Source organism: Acipenser ruthenus, chromosome 27 (genome assembly GCF_902713425.1).
Source record: "Acipenser ruthenus chromosome 27, fAciRut3.2 maternal haplotype, whole genome shotgun sequence".
Taxonomy (NCBI): Eukaryota; Metazoa; Chordata; class Actinopteri; order Acipenseriformes; family Acipenseridae; genus Acipenser; species Acipenser ruthenus.
The window spans coordinates 17,343,498-17,368,228 of record NC_081215.1 but is presented as its reverse complement, the minus strand read 5'-3'; the positions used below and the strand labels follow the sequence as shown (position 1 = coordinate 17,368,228).

Genomic DNA, 24,731 nt, shown 5'->3' with positions numbered 1-24,731 from the left:
TAACGGCAAAATAAGCTATTAGTAAATAAAACCATAACAGCATGAGACTTCTCCCTTCAAGCATTCCCACACTCGTAATGTTTGTTTTTATGCTCCACATAAAACTGGCATGTTTATTTGTACTGTTATTTTAGATCATATGGGTACAGTTGAAAACCTGTTTAAAGACAGCCAGTGCAACCTGTCTTGTTACTATATTTCATGTTAACTTTATTTTTTCTATTAATCATATTCAATTTTAAACACACTTACTATGATTCCTATTATTTTCAAGGCATATTCTCAAACTGAGAAATACGTGAAACATGAGATAAGCACACGGGCTTGTATGGGGGATTATTAGTGAAAATCTAATAATTAACCATCTGCAAGGCTTCCAAAAGTCTTCTGTTTTTGGAAAACTTAATTGTTGGAAACACTTTTCCTCCCCCTTTTCTACTTGCATTCAATTCACAAGCGTGCTTCTGTGGTACCTGCTGGCCTGCATAACCAACCCCAGTCCGATCTTACATTGTACAAACTTCAAAACTTAAGGAGTTGTCTTCCAATAGAAGTGCACAGCGGATTAGTATCATCAGCATTCTGAAATTGTTTTATAGTCATGTTGTTTATTTAAAACACATTTTTATAGAACTACAGTCAAAAGCAAAACACAAATGAAGCATAACTAGTTGTGCACTGACTGAACCTTGCACCAAGTAGATAAGGACAACACTAAACTAGAATATCACTGCATTTATGACACATTACGTTTGGGTGATGCAAGTGTTTAATATCTTTTTATAAACTATATGAACTATATTAAGACTTTGCTTTGATAAGATTTTCATTTCAAGTCTCATTCATGCTCCTGTGTTATTTTATTACATTTATTTTTTCTAAAAGCATTATTTCTTTATTTACAAATTATACAGACCATGTTAAATATTCTGCACCCAAGTTTAAAGCAAGTGAAAAAGACACATGCCAGAGGAATAAAACCATTGTGCCAGTAGAAACCTTAAAAGAAAAAATGTAGTTGCTGGGTAGTTTTGTGCTTGCTTTATACTGTTAAGAAGTGCCTTTCCTTGTATGTATTGCATTCTAAATTAAACAATGAAATATTACAATTGTTGTACTGTTTTTGATACCAAGGAATAATGTGTGTACTCATTGCATTAGTGTAGCAGAGATTTTAAAGTCAAGACCAAATTAAATAATGAAGTTGCAGTGCATAGTTAAGGTTAGAATTACATGGTGTTGTGGTGTAATAAATGAATGGCTGTACTCTGATTGGCTGAAACGACCTACAACTGTGGCCAAAAGTTTTGCATCACCCTATAGAATTAACAAATGTTGCTTCATAAAGTCGAATGAAACCTGCTGAATAATGTTACATTAACATATTGAATTACATACCGTTTTGTAATTTTTTGTATACTTAAACAAAAACGGACAAAAATTGAACAATGTGACATTTTGAAATCTAACATGATGTACTGTCCCTGCTTCCCTGACAGAAAGAGGCAGGTCATTCCATAATGGAAGAGAAGACCCCCTATCTGGATTCAGCCATCCCAATCATTAACAGGAAGACAGAGGCACCAAACATTTTGATAGCAGTGGCGTTGGTCCTTTTTATCTGTAGATGGCCTTCAGAAATAAGGTGATCGTTATTGATTTTTCAGTCATAACCATTAAACAAATGAAGTGATTTCAATATTGCAATAAATGATTATTCCAACCCTAATGCACCCACTATAGCTCTGAATGAAGGGAAGGGCAGGAGAAGTTCCATACATAACTGCACACAATCCCAGTGTGTGCTAACGCTCAGACTGGGGTCAAAGGAGCTCATTTCCTTGGCTCCCTGGACTCTCCCACCCCTTGTAATTATGCTGGAATATAATAATGCTTCTTTGAAGGGAGTTGGGTGACTCACTCACAAAAGCATTTTCTACTGTACTGTAACCGACAGTAAGCACAAGAGAAAGGAAATCTGTTTTCGCATTGGAAAATTTCCTCCAGTGAAAATCCAAACGGAGGCTTTTGAATTGTGAAAAGAAACAAACAAAAAGAAGTGACGGGAATACAGATTCTAGAAGTTGTGGTTAATTATCTTATTAACTGACCACACACACAGATGGTCTTTACAATTAATCCGGCGTCAGTCTTTAAATGAATGACCGCCGGTTCTTGGTAAACAGCTCCAAAGGGTATGACATTTTCAACAAACAATGGCACCATTCTGCACACTCTCTTATTTTTGGTTATTATGCTGTAGTCTCCTTTGTTCCCATATGTTGTTTTGTTGCATTGTTGTTTGACTATTGTTGTGATGCTTGATACCTGTTGCCCTGTTCAATTTTCTTTCTGTTTCAGCCACAATTAGCAGTATTGCGTGCAGGGTGCTATTATTCTGAAGAAGCTGTTATTGCATGATTTGGGAAACTGTAGGCTGCCACTGTATACCTACCTACACACACAAACAAACAAACAAACAAACACACACGTACATATACACATACATGGAATTGCTCTATGTCATAGTTAGCCTAATAAACAGTATGACAACTTCAAATCTAGCATCACTATTACCCTGATTTTAATGCAGCAAAAACAAATCTCTTTCTACCTTAAATCTAGGTGTGTGAGAAAATGAAAATGCTATAATCAAACCCAAGGGCATCTTATCTTGGTGGGGTAAAGGATGGTCAAATTAAAAGTGACCATATAATAAATGGAGTGGTCAAACAGCAGTGTCTGGTTACTGGGGACATATCTACACGCAGCAACGACCTTTCTGTAATAAACCCCTAATAACTCACAACAGATCAGAAGTTCATCTGATTTATGTGGCTCCAATTATTGCCCTTATTGTCTGTGAGCGGAAAGGCTCCACCGGTAGAAGATGGAACAGCTGTGAGTGTCTTGATCCTACAGATAGATTGCTGTCTATAGCTGGTCTCAAGACAGGAATAGGAAGGCGTAGCTAGGGAGGGGTTGCTGCTGAATTTAAGGAATGATGCAGTGCATTAGGATTTCACCCTGAGGACACTGCCACCCACGCAGCCTGACTGCACCACTTGAGGTCATGGTTTTACACTGGGGGATTGTTGGTCAGTACTGGTGTATTGACATTGTGGTACTGGAAAATAATATTTCACTATAGATTTGGATCTATCCCCTTCAGTCACTGTGTGCAAATTGCTATATACTGCAATAGCTATATACTGCATATACAATACATTTTGTGTTTATAAAAGTTGTATTTTTATGTGCAGGAGGATTATAATATTTGACTAGTTTGCACAATGCACATATTAATCCACTTTATTAGCATTAGCAATATTATTAGGATCATTGTCGTAGAGTAGATTTAAATGGGTCATTCCTGCTCAGGTAGACCACATTTTGTTGAGGTGTTTCTTTTCTTTGCGGAGATTATATAAAAACCACCTGTGACTGCGAGAATTGCTTCAGGATAGGTGTATGCAGAACAAGAGCTGTGGACCTCATGCCCCAAATCAAGTGTCTGAAGGAAGTAAAAACGACCATTTTGAGGACCTTTGTTTCCATGTTTGGAATGACCAAGACAAAAAGCATTATGCTTTTAAAGTAGATGTCAATGGCTTCCCCACAAAGACGAATTGACTAGTAACTCCAGTTGTTCCGTTTGAGCTGGAATTACCCAAGCAGGAAACCTAATGAGGACACATGGTTTTTTGTTTGTTCATAGATACAAACAATGATCATGCTGCACAAAACTATCCCACAATGATGTAGCACTTCGTCCAAATCAATTCGGGAAGGCCAGGACTAAACATCAGAAGGACTGACGTTTAGTGAAGTTGGCTGAAGCCAAATAAAACATACAGCATTTGTTTTTCTTAAGGGCTGCCAGATTGTACTTCCACTATCAGATAACAGCTTAGTTTTCAGGTCAAAATAACCTTTTAAAGGCAAAGGGAGCCTTCAGCCTTTATTTTATTTTTAGCCGTGGTGGAAGATAAGGGCGTCTGTATTTTTTATGTGAGATCCGTGACCTGAAGCAAGTTTTTGTTTCCTAATGGTTTTGTGAGTAATACCAGCTACAGTACTGCGCCCTTGCTATGCACACACTCTGGAGAAACCAACCAAGCACCCCAGCTTGGCCTTGCATCAAGTCTGAACAAATCTATTCCATCCCACTGTAAACATTCCTAACTCACATTCTGTCACGCAATCTGCTCCAGCCGTGGAGGGTTTCTGTGTGGCTGAGTCCTGATAATTGCATCTCTTCTTTTGTCTGTAACTGAGGAGAATTAGGAATCAGGTTTCACTTTGTGGCATGTGTGTCAATGGAATGAGGGCTAATGCAGGTAGAGAGGCCCCTGGAGCTAGAGATTTTTTAAGTTGCATTTCAGTGTTTTTTTCAACTCACTATGTAATATATTTAGAAATTCCTAGACTTTGTTGAAGAGAAAATAGATTGTTATTAAAGTATATGCTTTTTAAAATCCTTTTATTATGATTTTTTTTTTACCTTTTAACATTGCTTCCCATTTTATTGTGCTGAAAATGTTCTGGTTCTCCATTTTTTTTTTTGTCAATTCAAGAAATGCAGATATTTCAAATACAAGGCTGTGGATGTCAACAGTTTAAAGTTTAAACATTTAAACATTTTTCCAAGCATTAAACGTTCAGAATCTTTCCTAAACTTTTAATCCTTGTCAAAGATATACATGTGAAATATAAAGTTCAGCTATTCAGTGTTTATACAGTAAATGAGCCTGTCTCCGGGTATAACTGCAAGCTGTGGGGGACTAAGATGTTTATAAATCAGCATAACTATACACCAGCATGGGAAGTTGTGACAGTAACATTGATAAAAGATATTATAACCTCATTTGATTTCTAAAACAGTCCTGAATACCAGGGCCTATCTCCTGTGTAAGCCCTCTTCCATTTTGTTAGGTCATGCATCGTTTTGTGCGGTTATACCATATAATTTTGGTCCAGACACATTTTCATATGACTAATATGTTTTTTTATTTTTTTTATTATGTTGTTTCAAAATATGGATATTATTATATACAGCCGAAAATGTTTATATTTTGAAAATGTACATTAAAAAAAAAAAAAAAATTGTAAAATAGCTGATCTTTATATTATTGTGCTGAACTTAGGGAGGTGACACTCAGGAAATGTTGCTATGCCAAACTGGGTATGAATTCGGAACTAATATTAGTAGTTACAAATATTTGAATTTACCCTCAAGAAGTAATTAGGCATTTTGTAGTTAAACTGGACGTGTCACAAAGGCTGGACTGTAATACTTGATGCACAGTGTTTAAAACTGCAGTTAATGAACCAGCTTACCAAGACTGGCCAAATTCAATTGGAAATGTCCAATCTTTAAGTAGTGCAGCTGTAACTAATAAAAACCACCTGGAACAATCTATGCTGCATTATCTGAAATATATCCGTTGTCTGTAGAGATATTCCACTTGGAAGAGTTTCACAATCTTGTGGGCTGGCGGAAGCTGTACAGTGTTGTACCAAAGTGATTTTAGGTAATGTTTCGCTCCCAGTGTTCAAGAGAAAACATCCTTTTCTGTTTGATCTTCATGGAGACACTTTGGCATGTTGTTTAAAACAAACCCTGAAGCCATTACACTTTTTATTTTTAAGTTGTACAGTTGTAGCCTGCCACGTACTGTACATACAGTGGAATGAGAAAAATGAGAGGAAAGGCACACGTTTCTATTCTGGTGACAAAAAAGTGATTGGAAATATGCAGTTGCGTTCATCATCAGGTTTTCTTGGTGTTGTTTTTGACACACTGATGTATTAGCAACAGAACCAGTTTTTAAAATGATGTGGGCTTTTTACTGAGGTGGCCTACATACATACATACCTGTACATATTGTGAAAGTGTGCCCCTAGTGATTGGAAACTGCTTCGTTTAAGTATGGACCAATGTGTGCGGTAGAGGCAGGCAGATGACACCAGAGGTAGAATATTAAACGCATTTGTGCATGTTTATTTTGGGATCCAAAAAGTAACAAAATAATACTTTTCACACAGAAAAATAAACAAACAAAACTCTTGCAGTGAAAGGTCCTAACTAAGTAAATGACTTCCCTACCCAACGAGGAGGGCTACAAAACAAAATGAACACTCGTTTGGAAAAAGGCAAAAGAAAACATGGTAATAGTGAACCAAAAATTAAGAAACATGGCTGGTGCTTAATCAATTAAGCACCAGCCACACTCTGCACATTTTAACCCCATCCCTGACAAACTTAAATTGAAAATACAAAATCAGCTATGGCAAAAAGGTTTTGCATCGCCTAGAAAGTTAGGATTGAGACATCATTCATCATTTAACATCATGTAATCAAAGAAACTACAAAATGATATTGCAAAAGTGTACCTGAAGCCATAATAGTAGTAGAGTATTTCATGTTAGATTTTCAAATGTCACATTTTTCAATTAGTCAGTTTTTATATATATTGTTGTCAACCTGAAGTAGGCAGTTTTGAGAGTTGCTGCGCATGTTTAATAAATATTGGTTATAAGGAAATGTACAACAGAAATAAAGGTGATGTTGTCAACATTTCTAATAGTCCCAGCTACTAACAATACTGGAGTATCATACAGATGTCTGGGAGCTTGTTGTTATATTAGTTTGCCATTGTTTTAACTCACTGTTCCCTATGCTGACTCCAGTGTGATAGAAACCCCTAATTACACTTGACAGCCGGTGAATCCAGCCATGGGTACAGTCTCTGACATTTCTAGAAAAGCAGTGGCTTCAGTTGGCTCAACATTGTTAACAATAAATACAAGCTGGAGTTGTTTCTAAGAGCAGGGCTCGCTGTATTTTTATTACAGTCTTTAAACTGTAGGGAAATACTGCCAACTTGGGCTGCATTGTGTTGTGTTCATTTCAAGACTATTTCGAGCTGCAGCTTGACCATATTGAAAAAATCTCTGTAAAATGTAAACTGTGCCTGAGAAGTCACTGTAACTGTGAAAGGACAGCTTCAGGAATGAGAGTCAGGGAAAGCTGCAGTTTAAAGAGCTGTTGTGCATGTTTATTAAATCAACAAAAACGAAACACTGAAACAAATTAACCGACACAAGGGTCAAAATAAAAAGTTAAACAAAACAACATTGACCACAAACACTAATATCAGGCTGGGCATTCACCTTCCCACACAAACACAGCCCATGAAACACTCATCTACTCCCTCCAACAAACAAAGGCTTTCTTTTATTCATGTGGCCACACCCCCAATTAGCACCAATTACCTGGGGAATGGCCACACCTGTGATTGCTGATAAGGACAGATTTAACCCCATCCCTGCCAACCTTACATTCCTACACACATACTATTTATAGCAGCACAAGTAACTGTAACTAGTTGCATATGTATAACTTTAACTAGTTATTTTTTTTTCCATATAAATTGCTGTAACTAGTTTTGTTCAAATAACTTGTAACTATAAGGGATTACTTTTTAAAAGTAACTTCCCCAACACTGCTGGATACAACCCCAGGATTTAGCATAATCCGTGGCTTACTTCAGTCAGTTCTTCTAAATTACCCAAGAAAAGGAATGTACAAGTTTTGTGATGGAGATGCATATCATTTGAGTAAGTCACCGTACAGTGTTCCACTTCTCCACATGGTAAATAAATGAGTCATCTGTTGTTTGAGTTGGATCTCTTCGATAAGGTTTTTGCTTCTTGTGGGCCTCTTCTGCTGTTACTCAGCGTTTCCCCTGTATCATATTTCCATGTTGTAATCTGTAAGCTGTTTCAGGTTTGCTGCAGGGGTGGGTGGATGGATGATAGAGGGAATGGCATTTCCTCTGGCTAGGATGTCATTTATAGTGCAGGCCGGAGTGTTTACTTCCAGTTGTCTCTCTTTCCTTCACAGTATAAACCATGACTTTAATTTGTGTTGAAATGTTTTATTATTCTCTCAACACACTTATACTATACTGTGTGCAGTAAATATACCATACAGCTTTTATAAACTATTTATCTGTTGAAATGATACTCAACACTACTGCTTTCGGTATTTTTTGTCAAAATGACTGTGAACCTGTAAATACAAAATGAAACTAGACTGATATATAGATAAATACTTGTGTGGGGAGAAACAGCAATCTGCTTAATGTAAAATAAATGTTACAAAACTGTTTTGAAAGTTTAATGAAGATTCTAATACAGTACAAATGGTCTGTCAGTGGTTCTCAAAGTTGGGGACGCTGAAAGGTTCCGGGGGTCACAAAACGACTGCATCACAAGGATACCTACTGTAATGGCTACAGTAATCATGCTAGTTGTCACTGTAAAATACATCTTTTTTTTTTCTTTTTGGCATTTTGACCTCATCTACAGAATGATCTGATGCGTGTGGTAAAGAAATTGATACTTGACAATGGAATTCCCCCCAAAACACCATTAAGTCCAGAATAAAAACATGGATTGAATTTAAAATGGCTGTTTTATACAGTGTCGAAATTATAATTATGCTTAACAACCATTTGTATCATATATGTTTTTTAAATAGTATATGAGTCATTATGCTTTTTTTTATTTGTAAATGAATGTTTGTGCATTACATGCATCAACTCGTACGAAACATATTTAACCTCTCTGGTTTTATTTTTCAGGGAATCCTTTGCAGCGTTTGTTGCAGCAGCAGGGAGTCTCCTCAACGCTGCTCTGGTGGTGAAATTCATCCCTGCCCACACCAAGAAATGGGCAGAAACAGATAGTGCCACGGACAGTAAGGCCTTTTGTATGTAAATATGTTAATTCCACAAACACAATGGAAAATTGTGGTTTAGGGATTTAATTCAGTTTATTGTTGTTGTTTTTTTAAAACAGAGAACATCATACAAAGAACAGAATTACAATCACTTTAAATATATGGGTCATTCCACACCAAATGGACACTTTTGGTATCTTGCTACAAAAAAAAGCTTTATATGAATATATAAAATACATTAAAATTATATATATATATATATATATATATATATATATATATATATATATATATATATATATAATACATTAAAATTATATATATATATACAGTGCCTTGCAAAAGTATTCAGACCCCTGACCAATTCTCTCATATTACTGAATTACAAATGGTACATTGAAATTTCGTTCTGTTTGATATTTTATTTTAAAACACTGAAACTCCAAATCAATTATTGTAAGGTGACATTGGTTTTATGTTGGGAAATATTTAAGAAAAATAAAAAACTGAAATATCTTGCTTGCATAAGTATTCACCCCCCACACATTAGTATTTGGTAGAGCCACCTTTCGCTGCAATAACAGCTTTAAGACTTTTGGGGTAAGTACGTACCAGCTTTGCACACAGTGTCGGAGTGATTTTGGCCCATTCTTCTTGGCAGATTTGCTCCAGGTTGTTCAGGTTGGTTGGACGATGCTTGTGGACCGCAATTTTCAAATAGTGCCACAGATTCTCAATGGGATTGAGATCAGGACTTTGACTGGGCCACTGTAGGACATTCACCTTTTTGTTCTTGAGCCACTCCAATGTTGCTTTGGCCTTGTGCTTGGGATCATTGTCCTGCTGAAAGGTGAATTTCCTCCCAAGCTTCAGTTTTTTAGCGGACTGAAGCAAGTTCTCTTGCAGTATTTCCCTGTATTTTGCTTCATCCATTCTTCCTTCAATTTTAACAAGATGCCCAGTCCCTGCTGATGAGAAGCATCCCCACAGCATCATGCTGCCACCACCATACTTCACTGTAGGGATGGTGTGTACTGAGGCATGGGCAGTGTCAGGTTTGCGCCACACATAGCGCTTTGAGATTTGGCCAAAAAGCTCTATCTTGGTCTCATCTGACCACAAAACCTTTTCCCACATCGCAGCTGGGTCACTCTCATGCTTTCTGGCAAACTCCAGACGTGCTTTCAGATGGTACTTTTTGAGTAACGGCTTCTTTCTTGCCACCCTCCCATACAGACTAGTGTTATGCAGAGCTCTTGATATGGTTGACTGGTGCACCATTACTCCATTCCCAGCCACTGAACTCTGTAGCTCCTTCAAAGTGATTGTTGGCCTCTCTGTGGCTTCTCTCACAAGTCTCCTTCTTGTTTCAGCGCTGAGTTTTGAGGGACAGCCTTTTCTTGGCAGTGCCTGGGTGGTGTGATGCAGCTTCCACTTCCTGATTATTGATCCATCTGTGCTCACTGGGATACCCAAACACTTGGATATTATTTTGTACCCTTTCCCTAATCTATACATTTGTATTACTTTTATCTCTAACTTCTGTAGAATGCTCTTTGGTCTTCATTTTCCTTCAGATTCACAGCCTGACCAATGATCCTTCAACAGTGGGGTTTTTATCCAGAAAATGTGACAGCAACTTTAATGGTTCACAGGTGGAGGCCAATGGTAAGGTAATTGTGTCCTCATTAGGGCAATTTCTTTCATCGGTGTAAACTGGGAGCTTCCACAGCACAGGGGTTGAATACTTAAGCAAGCAAGTTATTTCAGTGTTTTATTTTTCTTAAAAATATTTCCCAACATAAAACCAATGTCACCTTACAATAATTGATTTTGAGTTTCAGTGTTTTAAAATAAAATATCAAACAGAACGAAATTTCAATGTACCATTTGTAATTCAGTAATATGAAAGAATTGGTCAGGGGTCTGAATACTTTTGCAAGGCACTGTGTGTATATATATATATATATATATATATATATATATATATATATATATATATATATATATATATATTCTTTCTCCTAGAGGTGGGAGCGGGAGCTGTGTTCAGCCTGAGTGACATCACCAGGCTGATGAGGTTCCCTGGAGTTGGGGAGATGTTCACCATCAAGATCATTTCAGAACTGCCTTCAGGTAACTATCAGAGCACTACTGCATCAGGACCGTCCACACAATCTCACATTCTGAAAGTGTTTTTATTGGAAGAATCCCAAAACACTGCAGTATCTCTCAATCTGTTTCATTATGGACCTACACTGGGCGAGAAAGAGCAGCTGAATAGAGATTGTTTGACGGTATCTCCTCTCAACTCTCTGCACACACAGCCTTGCTCAAGTTTAATCACGTGATTACCTATTGGGGACCATGGATGTCAATGCGATCCTGGCGAATGTAGCAATATGTGAAACGAAGCCATAAAAATGTTGAATTGTACTTGTGAGAACTCTTAAACCACCGTTTAACCTCCACATTATTTCTCCAGATTATTTAAAAACAAAGATAAAAGTAATGTCCGTGCCACAGCGTAACTGGTTAGTGAGTTATGAATCCCTGGATCTCAAAAGGGATAGCAGATACAAAGTTGTGCTTTATAGATGTCACAAAGCTGTGTTTTTATTTTTGTAAAAATTGTCTTGAAGTTCTTATGCATCTATTGACCAACCTTGCAGCTTATATTCTGTGAAACTGATATTTGCTGAGTGTCTTGCTTTTAAAGCAGTATGCACCCAGCTGCCTTGCTATTTCTCCTCTCCCTCTCATTTGTTTTCCAGGTTATGTTCTCCATCATTGCCATGAATTTCTTCCACCTTAAGGCTGAGCAGACAGGGTACCTCTTGTCCTACTTTGGGCTCGTCCAAATGGTAAGCGAATCAAACAAAAGCTTCACTTACTGAATCAAGACTCCTAAAGTCTCCTCTTCAGGTGTAAATGGAAAATGAAAGAATCAAGTCTGTAAGAACAGACCACCCAAGTGGCCCGCATTTCGCAGGTCAGACCTGCAAATTTACATTAAAACCCACAGACCCATGACAGTCTTTGTGCATTCCACAACATAAAACATATACATAAGATCACTGTTTGAGGGAAGTTTGTCATTATCAACATATGATTGTATCTACACCCCATTCATTGAGGGGTTCTTAATGATTTTAAATTAACCAATGTTGTTTTCTTTTTCTTTTATTGATTTCAAATGTAATTGTAGTAATTTAAGTCAAATTAATGATTGTCCAAAATGCCCCTTTCCCATGTTGCCTCATTGCAAATAGTCTGGATAAGCATTCCAGTTGATGGAACTTGGGACCTATGAAGAAACTGTATCAAATCACATCAATTCTGCTTTTCTAGGAACCGTTTATAACTATTCTTAAAGTTATATCAATTGTGATAGGGCTTTAAACGAGTTGGCTTGTTTTTTAAATCTGTGTTAAATGACAAGTAGTTCTCATGTCCAGCTTTACAGTTTGTTGTAAAGCTGTGGGGAGGTCTTCAATTGACAGCTTTGCGAGAAGTTTGTAATTCTGTTTTTTTGTGTGTGTGAACTCATGCATTGCAGGTTCTTAGCCCTTAACGTATTGAATAGCAAGTTATTTTAGGTCTGCACCCTGTGCTTAAAGCCCTGCCACTCTGGAATGATCAAACATGCTTTTTGGAGAATCTGTTTTTGCAGTGTAAGGAAATTGACCTCAGGGTCAGCAAGTCATTTTACAGGAAAACTACCCCTTGATAACTATTTAAACAGCTTCAGTGTACTATACTGAAAAAACAAATGGGCATAGATACACATATAGATACAAACATCTGCAGTGTTGAAAGAGCTAAGTGGAATTTTGCTCTTGCTCAGCCAATAAATAAGAAAGAAGACCTTACTCACAGTCCAGTTTGTTTACATTCCCAAGGGATATTTTTTCTCCCTAATTTTGATTTGCCGAATTTGAACGTCGCCTTATAACTGCAACAAACGATCACATTACTCATCTTTCAAACTAACTATTTTTTTTTTGTTTTTTACAGTGACCTTGTGATAAATATAGCTCTTGCATTCTTGCAGAAGTCAAATTATGCAGGATGCCACAATGATTCATCTTTCGTGCCCTGAAGGGGAACTTACACATGGTTATCAGCAACCGTCAGGTTCATGATTTAATGCTGTCATGCAAGAAAGTCATTTTTAACGCCATTTTCTCAATAACCCTCACCATACTTACTTTAAAGACCCTAAGGTTTCAAAATCCATTTATACAGTATTTAGCTTCAGTACCATTTTCATTATATGCCACCTTGTGAGATATACATCTTAAATACACTTTATTCATATTTACAAAATTTGTGACCCTTTGATCTTTTAATTGATTCATTCTGTGAATCTTCTAACAAAGATGCCTTTGAAGAGAAGGGGAGTGCAGGGCAGATATATTGTTGATTAATGAATCCACAGTTTGTGCTACAAATACACAGAAAACTGTGGATTCGTCAACAAAATCAGTCAGAACAATTTAACAGAAAAGCGAACGCCATTTCATTACGCAACAATCATTTCAACAACTAGTTAAAGTATTACACATCTCAAACATAACTTTCATCACCACTTAGTAAATCTCCATCAATTATATGGACATTAGATTTAAACTCTGTTTTTGCATTTCTTTCCTGGCTTTAACCACCTTTCAAACAAGCTTACAGCCCACTTACTTCTCGCAAATCGATCGCTAACAATGATATTTAGGTCTTCATCTGTTTTAGGTTCATCAAAATGATCAATAACTTTACTCTCTGATCCTGGTTCACATTCCTTTTGTTTTTTGCATTTTTATTTTTCTAATGCCACTTTCATGTTTTCAATCCTCACTACTATCTTCACTTATAACAGTGTGAGTGGGATTTCAAACTCAAACTCTGAGGAACTCATGACAACATTCCCACAATGTGAGAGACAAACATTTTAACTGTTTGAACGAAGCAGCAGTGTGGAGTAGTGGTTAGGGCTCTGGACTCTTGACCGGAGGGTTGTGGGTTCAATCCCAGGTGGGGCCACTGCTGCTGTACCCTTGAGCAAGGTACTTTACCTAGATTGCTCCAGTAAAAACCCAACTGTATGTAAAAAATAATGTAATTGTATGTAAAAATAATGTGATATCTTGTAACAATTGTAAGTCGCCCTGGATAAGGGCGTCTGCTAAGAAATTAATAATAATAATAATAATAATAATAATAATAATAATAATAATAATAATAATAATAATAATAAAGTAACAAAAGAGAAATAAACCAAATCCAATTACCAAATTAACAATCCTTTGAATCTCATTATCGAATTAGGATGTTTTAAGTGGCATAAACAACTCAGTGTTGAACTGGTAAGAAAATAACATTTCTACTGATTCAACGCTGATTCAATTGTTGTTTTACCCTTACTAAAAAATCTCAGAGGGTTCAACAAATTAGTGGCGTGTTCCAGCTCCCAACAAGGAAGATTTCAGGCAGATTTCAATATCTAAACAAGATGGGCAGTTTTGTGTCGTTTGTCTGCCTTGCAGTGTAGCTTTATTACACTGTATATCAAGTCCCTTACAGTCAAACAAGCACTTTATTCACAAACAGACATTCTATTTTGCAGTAACTTTATTTTCAGGCTGTCTATCAGTCTGGTTGTCTGTCTGCAGGTTTTCAATTTTTTATGCATCTAGCAGATCCTGATTGTCATAATTCTGATGAAACATGCTAAGCACAAATTAAGCGCATCATAATCTGGGGGTGTATGGAGGCCGTCTGTCTGTCTGCATGTCACAAGAAAGAGAACACTTTATTCAGTTATGATGAAACTCAAAAAGGTTTTTATTGAAGTTATTGCAAGTAATTGGGGGTAAACGGAGAGAACTGTCCGTCTTTATCCGTCTTCCATTTTGCTGACAGTGGATGTCGGCCTTGCCGATCTCCTTTCTCGTGTTCCTGATGGCTCTAGTTGTGTATTTACAGCTGGGGGTGATCGTCATTCACATTACATTTTGCTATACTTTTTTCTAGGCACACTTCCAGGATCAGTAGCAGTCTTACTGTAGTTTATGGTCATTATCCTGCCTGCAGTGTAATGTTAGTGTTAGTTGCTGGGTGGATTTCCGCGTTTCTCAGTCACACAAAACCATCTCACCTGTGCCATTCATAAATAAAACTGGGTGACGTCTTGTGCTTTGGATACGTCAGTCTTCTTCCTCTCTATTGTCTGTTTATGAAAGAGTAAATTCCAGTACAGAGTGGGTCATAGGAAGGACACATTACACGGTGTGGGGCAATGACTTCCTACATTAACACGGTTTTAAAGCAAGGGGAAATGCTGTCAAGTAGGCAGAGCAGGTTTTCCACACTATTTCATGGGGGAGCAATATTTCTGTTTTCCCACCTGTAGAATACGCAGTTAAGTCTGCTTAGACACACAGTAGTACACAAACAAAGGGTAATCCTTCCCTCTGCTTGGTTACTGGGTAGCAAAAAAAAATAATTATCCAAGCAGCCACCTAAAAAGGTACAATACAATTTGAATGAGCACAGTTGGGTAAGAGCACACCATAGAATACAATATGTGTAAATAACTCCTGTGGAAAGTATTGAACAGCTTTTGTCAAAATTAAATGTCAGAGCTGACAAAATAATTCCAGTTAATCTTAGCTATTGTCACCACTACGTAGGTCTTCCTGCATTAAAAGACACGCACATTATGGTAAATGTCTTAGTTTTTTTCATGGTATTTTTTTCAGAGCTGCTACTGAACTTAACAGATCAAATTTTCTAAGAGAATGGATTTTTTTACAGGTATTTTATGGGGAGTCATTTTGTAGCCTTTTCCAAATAAGAAATATATTAATTAAATAAATAAATAAATAAATAAATAAATAAAACAGGACATGCAAGTGCATGTGTCTCTTTTAAATTTATATTTATTTTTTTTTAAAACCTACAACACCATTATCAGAAAAAGTTTTACAGTTTACAATCCAATCTGTTCCTGAAGCACAATATGCTCAATTCTTTAGGCCGTTTCTTACAAACATCTTACAGCATATCTATGCATCATGGGATAACGTGGGTGCCTGGCTAATTGGAGCATCTATATCACAGAATGAGAAATCAAGGATCACTGTGTCCCAGAAAACCACTAGAGATATGGGTAGCTGATGGCTGCAGGGGACAATCAGTTTTTTCCCTAATATTCCCTAATATTTAATTTCATACCTCTTTTAATATCATATTATGTGTGTCCTTTATGATTCTCTAGGGTTGTTTTCTGCTTAGATCTTTATTCCCAATGATAAGTAATTATTCCAGCAAGAAATACTGTGAGGAAGTGTGATGGGGAAGCATATCAGTGATGCACAATGATGTTCTATGGGCTTCGATGCACAATGCAACATTAATATGCTTCCCCGCCTCACCCACAATAAGCCTCGAAGGGTCTTTCCATTGTTGCTGGAGCAGTTTACAAGCACGACAGATATATGATATGCAATTGTTTCATAGAGCCTGCTTTACATGAACAAATTCATTTAGGGGTTCTCACGGCTTTAAATTTCATTAAATTGTGAAACACAAGTATTGAAAGACACTAAAGGGAGAGAAGGGGCTACAGGGAGACAATTAGTTTCACCTAACCCACATGCTAAGGATCTGTTGCTTTGTGTGTCTCAGTAATACTGTACAGTTTTCTCATGGACTCAAGTTTCAATTTCTAGTGCTTCTGATTTATGTCGCTTTTTTGTTATTTGATTAATGTTTTCCGATGAATCTGGCTGTATTACTGCACGTACACATATCTGGCATTAGGAACTTTGTATTTTAATGCTCTTCAATCAATACACTTATTAAAAAAATCTTTACTATCCTTGATTCATAATCACTGTCTTCTGCAGAAATTATGCGACTAAACAAAAGGCAGCAATAAAAAATACTGTACCTCTAATAACTCCTACTTTACTAACAGGTCCAAACAATATAGCCTAATAGCAGTATATATATATATATAGAGAGAGGCTAAATATTGACAATGTCTGACACTAATGAGCACAGTGTCACTACAAGGTTAAGACTTTCTCACTGTCTAAAACAACAAGCCATACCTTGGAATTCTACAAATAATTTTACTGTAAGCTTATTTTTTTATTCTCAGAATGTATGCTAACCTCCTATGTTTGTTTGACTTGAAGTTCCTCAGCTGTGCCTCTTGAACAAGAGAGGTGTTTGAAGTGACGCACCCTTCTCTCACCTTATTTATTTCCAGTGCTATAAACCAAACACAACTACGCGCAATTTAAACCAATGGCATCCTCACACTCGCACAGAGATGCCATAGTTGCTCATCTTCAGTTGATCGGTTTACATCGGGTTGTGTTAAGATTACAATTTGGTTGAGACCTAAAACCATTTGTAACACAAGGGAAATATTTTGTATTTATGGGTTGTATAGAAGATATACTACTGCCAAAAACTTCACCTAGTTTTTTTAGGGTGTTTTGGGGGAACCCTTTGTTACAAAATTCTGTAACTGCCAGTTTGTTCCTTCACTATTGTGTTCCAGTATACAAAATTTCCGATCTATCAAACAAGGCTTTCAGAAGTTATGAGTCACAATCTTTCATACAAATAAATACACAAGACAACATCTGTAAACCACTATTTGCACTGCAGGATACATATTACAAACTATCTGTTTTTTTAATATAAATTTAGTGTTTTCAATTATAATTTTTCCCCCTGATTTTCTCCCAAGGGATTCTAAACAAGAATACATTAGATAACTGATATTTCAGATCTCTTGGTTCTTGACCTACATCACTTAATTAAAATAATCATACCTTTTTAATATAACCTAGACCTGAAAACTTTATCAGAAGTTCACCAGTCACCTGGCAAAATATTTGTTGATAGTGATATTAAGACTGGTTGCTTGTAGCAGTCTGACTTGGGTAACCAGTGGGACTTGCTGTACTTTTTTCCACTGGTTCAGAGTGCAGGCTGTTACATAAACTTGTACAAATGTGCCCCTGCAAAGACGGCAGTATTAGGTAGTAATCCTCAGATGTGGATTAAGAAATACAAAGCTTGGCAAATTTACCAGCGACAAATGAGATTACAATTGTGCTGAAAGCCTGATAAGAAGTAGGGAGGGGGTTACAGTTTATGCTTTCCATTTCTTATCACAAGTCACTATATTCCAGGAAAACATTTAGATTAGTTTAAGATTAGAATATAACTTTTTTTTTTTTTTTTAAAGATACATAAGAATATAAGGAACATTTACAATCAAGTTCTTTATGGGATTGCTTCTCCTCATCGCACAACAGCGAACCCTACTGGCCAGACGCCGAGCACATTCAGAGTGGATAAAAAGCAGGGCGCATCTCTGTTCTACTGGATCGGTAGCCCACCCACATCTGCTCTGGATTGCTCGGTGTAAAAGCGATTCTGGCTTTAGGCTTGTGAGATCGGAGGATGCTCACACGCCCTCAGAACGTCTGTGCTGTGTGGGGGGCTCGCTGCGGTGAGGAGAAAAAACATAATTGAACATTGCAAATTGGAGGAAAATAAATAAAAATAATTATAATTGGTCAATCTAAAAAAAAATATTTAAAAAAGATGCAGATGATTTGCTCATGCAAAAAGGATCAAACATGAACAAGAACATTTGTTTTTGTACAGAATCTTCTATTATTATGCATCATGCCAATATTGCATAACTAAAGCAGCGTCCACCAATAGGTGTCGATGTTACCAATATTGTATGTAACGAAATATGAACAAGATTTTTAAAATACTAGCAAAACTACACATCATTATCGAACCCCCCCCCCCCCCCCCCCCCCCCCTACTGTTTGACATGCAGCCAATGCCGAGGTGAAACAACCTAGGAAGTGAAACAATAAACGGACTCTAGAGAGGAAGGCAATGAAGATATGAACTTTGTTTAACTTACTGTAGTACCAAATATCCTGTTTTAAAATTAAATAAAAAAAAGGTTTGCTGTAACATGTGTTTCTTTCACAACTGCACATCTGAGACTGAATGGAAGCAAAAGACAGGGAAGATTTAAGAAGATAAAAAAAGTTAATAGGTTAGGAAAGAGGTATTCGTGCCGAACTCTGATATTTAGATTCCTCACCACTAGTGTTTTTGTATTGCTCTCTTCAGTAGGCCCAAAACCTAACTTTGAAATTTGATACAGGCTGTCATTAACCCTTTAACCCTGAAGCGGGAGCTGCTTTTGATGTCACCAGGTGATAGCCATTATATTTGACAGACCTGTATTCATCACTGACATGCAGAGAACCCAGAACGAAATGCTTCTGAAGGCTTTTTTTAGCCTCAACACAAACTAATCAATTTTTTTTTGTTGTTGTTGTTGTTGCAGCAATTTCAAAGGGGAGCTTGTGGGAAGAAAGAATCACCGCAATTCTTCTCTTATTTCAGATCAATGTAGAGTGGAAATTGAGGTCAGGTCAGGACTGTGTTCGGCTGAGTATATCTCTGCCTTTCATCATTCCGAGTCTGGGGGAAACACCAAATGGAACCAGCAAGGCCACACAGAGATATTTCATGTCCTTTCTTTTCCTTAGGTTATCCAGGGTGGTGTGATTGGAAGGTTGACGGATAAATATTCTGAAAGAACACTGCTCCTGCTGTCAATCGGCACTGCTAGCATTGTGGGTTTGGCTCGGGTAAGCTGTAGGTCTTCATTAAAACATTACAGAATGTGAGTGTATTCTGAATTCTCCAGTCAGTCTTAACTTAAGTGTTTTTCTTGTGGTTAAAAATGTGCTTTGTGTTATTTTCTGTTTTAGTAATCTCATCCTAGTGACTTTTTAAAACGAGTTTGAAATAGAGCTCTCAGAATCATGTCTGACCTCCAAGTACGTCTGGTGTCCTCTCTGCAACACTCTGCCTGAAGTAGATGTAAGATATATATCAGTAAGAAGTACTACATAGAACAGGGTGTTGCAGGTGGGGACAGTTTAATGGTTACACTCTGGTGTACCAGATGTGGTTGGTGGGGGGGGGTATGATTCTGAGAGCTCTATTGCGGTCACAGTGGTGCTTTAAACATCTGAGTTTTATATTATGCAAAATAACACAAAGATAATTTAAACAAGAACAAGAATACATTAGCTAGAATACCAAGTGTCGCTTTCAAGCATTCTCCACAAGGTCAGGATCCCCACAGCGAAGAATTAAGAGTCTACTCTGACAGCAACTCCAGCTCAGCAAAGAAGCACTTCAAGTGCAAATCCAGATGGTTCACATTATGAGTTATTCCAGTTACGGTAAAGGATGCTGGCCTGTGCCAAGTTCTGCTGTTCTCCAGAAGAGCCCTCTGAAAGGGCCTCACTGTACTGTAAGGCAGTTAAAGCTTTAACTATGAACACTGAGGGACCTGTTATAAAGCCAGTGCCTAAACAAAGGCAGACTGTCCAAGAGGAACCAGCGTAATGCTATAAACACAGCAAGAAGAAACTTCACAGCGTTACATTTATTGTTCCCAGAAAACTCTTGCTAGGTTTATTGTTATTTTATTCCTGAAAAATACAAGGGTCTATAAAATGGGAATTTTGTCTACAACTCACAGCCAAAACGTACATATTTACTATGGAAAATTTTTCACCTTTAATGGAACTACCAAAGGGTATAGCTGCAGAAATAAAATTGTCTACTGCCAAATTCTCTTATTTTTTTCACCTGTATCAAATCCGAGGTAGGCCCCCTTCATCAGTTTTGCTCGTTTTAAGGTTATTTCTCCTGCTTTGCTTTCATCTTTTAATATGAGTTCCATCTTTAAAAAATGTCACCTTATAAATAGAGTTTCATCATTCTAAAAATACATTTAAGAAATTGTGACCATAGGGAATATTGTGGAGAGTTTTAGAAGTTTTAGGAGTGCATTGGTCAGATAAAGTGCCATTAAACTCATGCTGACCTACAGCAACACGTTGATGAGTGCATGACCGTAAAACATTTAACCTTTGAGCCTTTTTTATAATTTACACCCAGACGCAACATAACATCAAAACCCTTTCAAAAGGAACACTCTAACAAACCCGGAAAAGAAAATGAACATTTACCCACCTAGCAAGAAGACTCTAGAACTTTACCAGCCGCATATTTCGCATTCCTGCACTGCTGTGCTAATCTGTTGCTATAGGAATCAACATCACAAACTGTGTCCCCTAGCCTCCCCACCACTCTTCTCGTCTACTGCTTGCAGGATGTCATGTATCCTCAGGGTGTAATTATCAGCTTTGTGAAACAAGTGTCCGGCGTTCCCTATTCAGAAGAGTCTTTATTAAAAGCATTCTGTCATGAGCTGACAATCTCCCTCAGAAACAGGAAGCATGCAGTTTAATAACTGATAATTACTGCAAAACTGCATGGTGTAATCTCAGCGTCCAATAGGGTTAGAACAATAATCTGCTGTCGTAATATTATCAGTAGTTTGTCTTGATTATTTATTGTACTGAAATATTTGTATCGATATACATATTGCAGAGAGTCATCTATAGCTATAAAGGATCAGTGCCACTGCTATTGAGATGTTTTTTTGTTCTTCCTATAGACAACTGATTTGTCTATAAAGAGACGCTGTAGGGGTCTTAAGTACAATGCAATTAAACTGGGCATCAGAAAATGCCTTGAAATCAGTCCCTCCGCTGCTGTGGAAAAGGGTAACATGTAAAAAGCAGACAGCAAATAATTGAGAGACAAAAAACTACAAACCAGAAAAAAAAATTAATAAGAATCTGAACATGATTGACGATAATTACATTTTTGATGTAATTTTTGATGTATGGTCTAAAAATGTTACAATCCTAGTTTACAAGCTACTTTGTATAAATGGTAGTGTGCTTTTTAAAAAAAAATTAATTCTTCATCAGTTTTCTCCCTGTTATACCCAATTTAAAAACTGCTTCACCGCTGCAAACCACTTACTGATCAGAGAGACAGAGAATATCAACGGGCAGCCTCAGATTCCACTGCTGAATCCCGTTTTCACCGGCCGAACCCAAGAACTGAATCTTACTGGACCCCTGAGGCGAGGGCCCAGCCTCTCTCTTCTCTCCATGGCCTTGTCGGGCTACTTCAATCCTGCCCAGTGAAATTGGATATCATTACAAGTGGTTTGCTTGGCCAAACTGCCTCTTCTCATTCCCAGCATTGCTTCAGCTCTAATATTGTATTCTGCTTATATTGCAGGCACTGATGACAAATGTACAAGAGTTCTGTGCAGTTGTCATACCAATGATGTTTTCTCTGTGTCTGTTCAATGTCATCACAGACACCATCGTAACAAACAGTGTTCCCTCTTCTGACACTGGTGAGTTTTCAGAACTTAAAAACCCAAAGTAAAACGCAATGAACTTCTCAACCTCGTAGACAAAGAAAAAGTGACTGATTTGTTAAAGGATCATGCCCACAAACGTGTGCTACATATGACATTAACAGACGTGATACAGTGGCCCAAATCACAGAAAACCTTCAACACTTACCAATTGAGCATCGGGGGGGGGGGGGGGGGGCTACGCATGGTGGGCTAGCGGGTCTTATGTTTGGCCAGTCAGTGTAGTTTCTTTAGTTTACCTAAAAATATTAAATAGATCATGTTATTTTATGGCCCTATTACTGCAACTTGAACTTTATTACCACGTCAGTCAGCTATAGTGCTTGTACTACGCATGTTTACGTCTTAAATGTCTTGAAAGTGTTATCATAAGAAATACATTTTTTTAATTTCAAAACCGGTTACCAGCAGTATAAACATACAGCACCTGTGTTTATGGGAGGGGAAAATATTTAAACTGGAATTATAATGCAAACATTTTTGGCTCCTTACAAACCCGCTGAGTTCCTCTTTCTTACTGAAGCAGGAATGACTTCCTTTTTTTTTGGACATTATCCCAGATGGTAAATGACTAGACGTATAGATACAAATATATAAACCATGTTGGAGGTTAGACGTCATTCAGAGAACTCTATTGACGCCACAGTTTGTCAGAAACAGAAAATGATACAAACAAGAAGAATACATTAGTTTGGGTTTTTGTTGTTGCACAACTATACAAAGTTGCCCTTTTGAAGTTTAAAAGTCTTAGTTACAGACTAAACTGTCACAGAATACACTTAGAAAGCTCCTATGAAGTTTATTTTATTAACCCAGTTGAATACCTCCTATTTCTGTACAGTAGGGTGACGCTCATTGAATGTGGCCTTGTTTTCCAGGTACAATGCTGGGGCTGTGCTCCTCAGTCCAGGCACTGCTCCGGACTGTCGGTCCAACCATAGGAGGATTTCTATACCAGAATTACGGTGTCTTGTCTGGTTACATACAGTGTTTAGTCAATCTGCTGCTCTTTCTCTACCTCTTGAAAAGCAACTTCAGAAAAACCGAAGAGCAGCAAAGTTGAAAGTTGAACTGTATAACTGAAACGAAAATCCAGGTTTTGTTTATGTGTATAATGTACATTAGCACAAAAAGAATTTAGTGTGATTTAAAGTACATTGTATTAGTCTTTGGAGTACTGAAACCTCAAAACAAGCTTGCCACAATGCTTTGTTCTCCCCTGATGGTTTGCCATAATAATGACTGTAATGTTTTAGGATTTACCTAAACTTTATTTAATTTTTCTATTATTTAATTTCATGAATATATATATATATATATATATATATATATATATATATATATATATATATATATACAGATGTGCTCAAATTTGTTGGTACCCTTACAGCTCATTGAAATAATGCTTCATTCCTCCTGAAAAGTGATGAAATTAAAAGCTATTTTATCATGTATACTTGCATGCCATTGGTATGTCATAGAATAAAGCAAAGAAGCTGTGAAAAGAGATGAATTATTGCTTATTCTACAAAGATATTCTAAAATGGCCTGGACACATTTGTTGGTACCCCTTAGAAAAGAGAATAAATAATTGGATTATAGTGATATTTCAAACTAATTCGTTTCTTTAATTAGTATCACACATGTCTCCAATCTTGTAATCAGTCATTCAGCCTATTTAAATGGAGAAAAGTAGTCACTGTGCTGTTTGGTATCATTGTGTGCACCACACTGAACATGGACCAGAGAAAGCAAAGGAGAGAGTTGTCTGAGGAGATCAGGAAGAAAATAATAGACAAGCATGGTAAAGGTAAAGGCTACAAGACCATCTCCAAGCAGCTTGATGTTCCTGTGACAACAGTTGCAAATATTATTAAGAAGTTTAAGGTCCATGGAACTGTAGCCAACCTCCCTGGGCGCGGCCGCAAGAGGAAAATCGACCCCAGATTGAACAGAAGGATAGTGCGAATGGTAGAAAAAGAACCACGGATAACTGCCAAAGAGATACAAGCTGAACTCCAAGGTGAAGGTACATCAGTTTCTGATCGCACCATCCGTCGCTTTTTGAGCGAAAGTGGGCTCCATGGAAGAAGACCCAGGAGGACTTTTGACAGAAAAACATAAAAAAGCCAGACTGGAATTTGCTAAAATGCATATTGACAAGCCACAATCCTTCTGGGAGAATGTCCTTTGGACAGATGAGTCAAAACTGGAGCTTTTTGGCAAGTCATATCAGCTCTATGTTCATAGACGAAAAAATGAAGCTTTCAAAGAAAAGAACACCATATCTACAGTGAAACATGGAGGAGGCTCGGTTATGTTTTGGGGCTGCTTTGCTGCGCCTGGCACAGGGTGCCTTGAATCTGTGCAGGGCACAATGAAATCTCAAGACTATCAAGGCATTCTGGAGCGAAACGTACTGCCCAGTGTCAGAAAGCTCTGTCTCAGTCGCAGGTCATGGGTCCTCCAACAGGATAATGACCCAAAACACACAGCTAAAAGCACCCAAGAATGGATAAGAACAAAACATTGGACTATTCTGAAGTGGCCTTCTATGAGTCCTGATCTGAATCCTATCGAACATCTATGGAAAGAGCTGAAACT

General features: G+C 37.4%; 1 protein-coding gene across 1 annotated transcript in view; it reads left to right on the top strand.

Moving 5' to 3' along the window:
- Positions 1-23,356, top strand: part of LOC117431991 (solute carrier family 22 member 18-like) — a 47,729-nt gene extending 24,373 nt beyond the window's left edge. Inside the window, exons 6-11 of the mRNA XM_059001774.1 lie at positions 8,652-8,779; positions 10,793-10,888; positions 11,516-11,613; positions 19,354-19,455; positions 21,983-22,103; positions 23,006-23,356. Of these exons, the coding sequence (XP_058857757.1) occupies positions 8,652-8,779; positions 10,793-10,888; positions 11,516-11,613; positions 19,354-19,455; positions 21,983-22,103; positions 23,006-23,190 (730 nt within the window). The 3' untranslated portion in view covers positions 23,191-23,356. The remainder of the gene's footprint in view (positions 1-8,651; positions 8,780-10,792; positions 10,889-11,515; positions 11,614-19,353; positions 19,456-21,982; positions 22,104-23,005) is intronic.
- The last annotated feature ends 1,375 nt before the right edge of the window (positions 23,357-24,731 follow it).